We start from the raw sequence: 4,664 nt of genomic DNA on the forward strand, positions 1-4,664 counted from the left end.
AGAGAAAGTAGAGACAACAAAAAGCAGAACACAAACAAAAGAATACAAGAAAATAAAACACAGAAATAGCATACGAGCAGACAAACATATAGAAGTAGATCACACACAGAAAGGAATGCAACAGAGAATGATGCACAGACAAGAATGATGCATGTCTAGCCCTAGCGCAGGCCAAGGGCTCATGTGTCGGTTGGCTGCCCGCAATCCCGACATTTATCCGGTCACGAATAATCCCGATTTCCCGAATACGATTTTCCGTTCCTAAATAAAGGCGCATATAATAATAGCCGCTCATTTGAGACAGCCTCTGCTTACTGCAGGAAAATATATATATACTCTGCTCTGCTCTGGGGACGGAAAATAGCTGTAGGTAACTTAGTTTCTGATGCGCATAAACTTATTATGCTACGATTTAGGAAATTGCACGATCGGCAAAATTCCTTCCGGCAAGTGCACCGGTTATCGTCAAGTAAAAACTCACAATAGAGTGAGGTCGAATAAGCAACTAATATATATTAAATATAGCTCTGGGTTGCATCAAGCAACTAATATATATATAAATATAGCTTTGGGTTGCATCAAGCAACTAATATATATATAAGTATAGCTTTGGGTTGCATCAAGCAACTAATATATATAAATATCTCTTTATTATATTACTTTTCACTCTATTCTGGTTTCTCTTTTCTCTGTATCTCTTTACTCTGTTTTAATTATTCTGTTCTCTGTATCTCTTTTCTCTTCTCTGATTACTCTTTTCATCTGTATCTGTATTAATCTTTTTCTCTTTATCTCTTTACTTTACTCTGGTTACTCTGTTTTCTGTGTTTCTCTACTCTGCTCTGATTTCTCTGCTTAACATATGTATTTAAATTTTATGTAAATTTCGGTATGAATAGTTCGCCTGTCCCAAGTATAGGTTCATTAAGTCTATACTGAAACAGTTTAACTTTTCATATAATACCTAACCCTAGTCGCAACTCAAGGACTAACTATGTTGCCCTAGTTCGTTCACTAATTTCTGTCTGTTTTTCTGTTATTAAAACCTTACAGACTTTTCTTTAGTTTTTATCTTTTCTTCAACTTTTTATCTTTCTTTTATCTTTGCCTCGCAAAATATTTACTTCCTTGCCCTTTTATGGATCAAAAAGGTGTTCTTCATTGTTCTTCACCACACTCAAAGTGTTCTTCGTGTTCTTCGTAAATTCTTCAGATTCTTTCTTTGTTTTTACCCGTTTTTCAGTCTTTTCAGCAACCGTTTTTTACCAAAATTCAAAATAAATTTCCAGCCACTAAAACCCCATCTTTTCTACATGATTTTAACACAAATTGAACCTCAATTTAAGCTCTAGGGTTTCGTTTTCCAGTAGCCACAAGAACACACATTCATAGCTTGAATTTCATCAAATTTCATCAAATTTTCACCAAAATTTCAACAAGAATTACTCATACAAACAATCAATTTCAAGCACAGCCAAACCATATCATAATCACACAACTCAAACACAATCAATCAAGATTAAATTCGTCAATCCCTAACTGGTTTTGCTGCTCCTAATTCGGTTAAACTTTCAGGTGGTCCTTAAGCACTTTTTCCTCCTAAATCACATCAAGAACAACTTTAAATCCAAAAACTCTCAACTGACCAAATCTCACTCAAGATGTTAGGAAGAGATATCTCACCTTAGACTTGCTGGAAATTCACGTTTCTTGGCCCTCAAGTTAAGTTAAGCATGATTCCTAAGGAAGAGCATCAAGAAAACACATGTTTTGCATGGTTTTCCTTGAAAACCGAATTGAAACGGGAGGGAGACAGCCATCTCACCTTATTTCCATCCTTGATAAGTTACATGGTTATGTAGAGGAAGAAGAGAGGATCATTTTGGTGAAATTGGAGTTTTGATTTGAGTTTTAGTTCAGAAGAAATCAAGCTTTGAAGATTAAGTGTTCATGAAAGTTTCTCTCTTTTCTCTCTTGTTATTTTCGGCCAAAATGATGAAATGAGACAGCCTTGGAGGTCTTGGGGTTGTAAGGTGAGTTGTGATTGGTTGGCTTGGAGGTGGATTAAAATAATATTAAAATATCTCTGGTGTACAACTACTAAAACTAGGTGTACCGGAACACTCATAAAAACATCTCTAAAAATTATTTTCTGAGCTACTAGGATAAATGACACTAGTAACATATTTATTATGAGAATAGAACATGTATAATGAGGCCTTAGCATTGCTAAATTCATCAGAGAGTGCTGGTGCTAAGCTGCACCAGTAAACCATAAACCCGATTAAACCGATTTTCTGTTTTTAACAAAAACAGACCAGGTAACCTTATAATATCATTCAAGAATTTTCTAATACTAATATAATGATAATATTATACTATTATCTCTCTCCTCTCATGAATCGAGTCCGGTTCGTCAAACAGAGACTATTTACGAAAATCAGAATCAAAACTGCCAACCGATACGGTTCAAAAACTAGGTTCTTCGTGATTGCATTATCGAGCTTGCCTCAGAGGAGGTTCTAGCTTAAGGATGACATAATGATAATGAGGATTGAGATGCTTGATGATATAGCAGAGGTGTTCCCTTTACTGATCTTCTGGAGAAATCCGTACTTTCAGAAAAGATCTCATGTACTCGAAAATCAGGGTTGTTACACGCGGGGCAGCAGATGGATGCGGGTGCAGTTAGTGTGCGTATGCGTGGAACGAGCTATGCGGGGGGCTCAGTGTTGGCCCAATTCTGGCATAACTCTCGGGTAAAATGTACCAGAGAGTGAGGGAGCATAATCGACGCGGACGCGTCGAGTACGCTTGCGCGTGGATTGCTCGAAGGAGGGCTGGGACATGTACGCGTCATGGGCGCGTACGCGTATGGGGGTTATGCTTGGGGCTCAGTTTTGGCTCAGAATTTGCATAATTCTCTGGTTGAAGTACTGGGAGTTGCGAAATGCCAACGATGCATTCGTGTCTTGTACACCCACGCGTGCATACCCCTTTTTTTTCATAGGCATGAAGAAATGCATTTTCATCATAAATGTGGTAGTTTTCAAGCTAATAGGGTCCAAAAACACCCAAAAAATTCCATACAACATATAAAAATGGGGTGTTTGCTGTTGTGCACTAATAATCCAACCTACTTATGATTCATGCAAATCTTCATGAATATCACAACTAGCACAATAAAGTCTATCTAAACAAGCTTAAAAGCTAAGCAATCACCAAATCAAGCAAGAGCTCAAGAGTATATACAAAAGAGGCAAAAGGGTAGATCTCACCATGGTGGGGTGTCTCCCACTAGCACTTTTGTTTAACGTCCTTAAGTTGGACGATCATGAACTCAATTCTTGTTGCTCTTAGGTGCATCTTCCAAAAGGAATACCTCTATCTCCTTGTTGCTTTTTATCTTTCTACCATGATACAACTTTAGCCTATGCCCATTAACCTTGAAAACGTCGAAGCTTGAAGGATGGCACAAATGATAGACACCGTACGGCTCCGCCTTTTCTACTCAATAAGGTCCTTCCCATCTAGACCTTAGCTTTCCGAGCATCAACCTCAATCTTGAATTGTAGAGGAGGACTAGGTCACCAGCTCTAAATTCCTTTCCTTGTATATTCTTATCATGCACGGCTTTCATCCTTTCGTTGTAAAGTCTTGAGTTCTCGTAAGCTTCTAGCCTCAAACATTCCAATTCCACTAGTTGTAGCTTTCTCTTAATTCCGGCCCCTCCCAAACTTGAATTGCACTCCTTGACGGCCCAATATGCCTTGTGCTCTATCTCCACCGGTAGGTAGAAGCTTTGCCATAGACCAACCGAAAGGGGCTCATGCCAATTGGCATTTTCTATCTCCAACCGGTAGGTAGGCCCATAGTGCATCGGTGAGCTTAGCACTCCAATCCTTTCGGTGTGGCTTCACAATCCTTTCCATTATGCGTTTAATCTCCCGATTGGAAACCTCAACTTGGCCGTTTGTTTGGGGGTGATAGGCCGTGGCTACTTTATGTATGATGCCATATTTCTTCATGAGTCCTTCCATTCTCTTATTGCAAAAATGTGAGCCTTGGTCGTTCACAATTTCTCGTGGTGACCCAAAACAAATTATGTTATTTCTCACAAAGGAAAGGACCACATTAGTATCGTCCGTCCGGGTGGGTATCGCTTCCACCCATTTGGAAACATAATCAACGGCTAGTAGAATATAGAGAAAATCATTAGAATTTGGGAATGGCCCCATGAAGTCGATACCCCACACATCAAAAATCTCACAAAATAGCATGGTTTATTGAGGTATCTCATCCTTCTTGGAGATATTACCAAATCTAAGACATTGAGAACAAGATTTACAAAAGAGAGAAGAGTCCTTGAAAAGAGTTGGCCACCAAAATCCACAATCTAGGATTTTTCTTGCCGTTCTTTGAGGTCTATAGTGGCCTCCTCCCTCAGAGGAGTGGCAAGCTTCCAAGATTGATTGGAATTTGGTTTGTGGAATGCACCTCCGAATTACTTGATCCGCTCCACATCTCCAAAGGTATGGGTTATCCCATACATAGTATTTGGATTCGCTTTTTAGCTTATCCTTTTGATGTTTGGGGAGGTTAGGAGGAAAGGTGCGGGATACCAAGTAATTGGCTATTGGTGCATACCAAGGAATGACTTCTGG

At 39.1% G+C, this 4,664-nt stretch overlaps 1 protein-coding gene across 1 annotated transcript; it reads right to left on the reverse strand.

Annotated features, from left to right (window-relative positions):
- LOC107640757 lies at nt 3,512-3,880 on the reverse strand. The gene has a single exon (XM_016344256.1). It carries the CDS (start codon nt 3,878-3,880, stop codon nt 3,512-3,514), a length of 369 nt encoding a protein of 122 aa, XP_016199742.1.

The sequence above is a fragment of the Arachis ipaensis genome, chromosome B05 (assembly GCF_000816755.2).
Source record: "Arachis ipaensis cultivar K30076 chromosome B05, Araip1.1, whole genome shotgun sequence".
In the NCBI taxonomy this organism is placed as follows: Eukaryota; Viridiplantae; Streptophyta; class Magnoliopsida; order Fabales; family Fabaceae; genus Arachis; species Arachis ipaensis.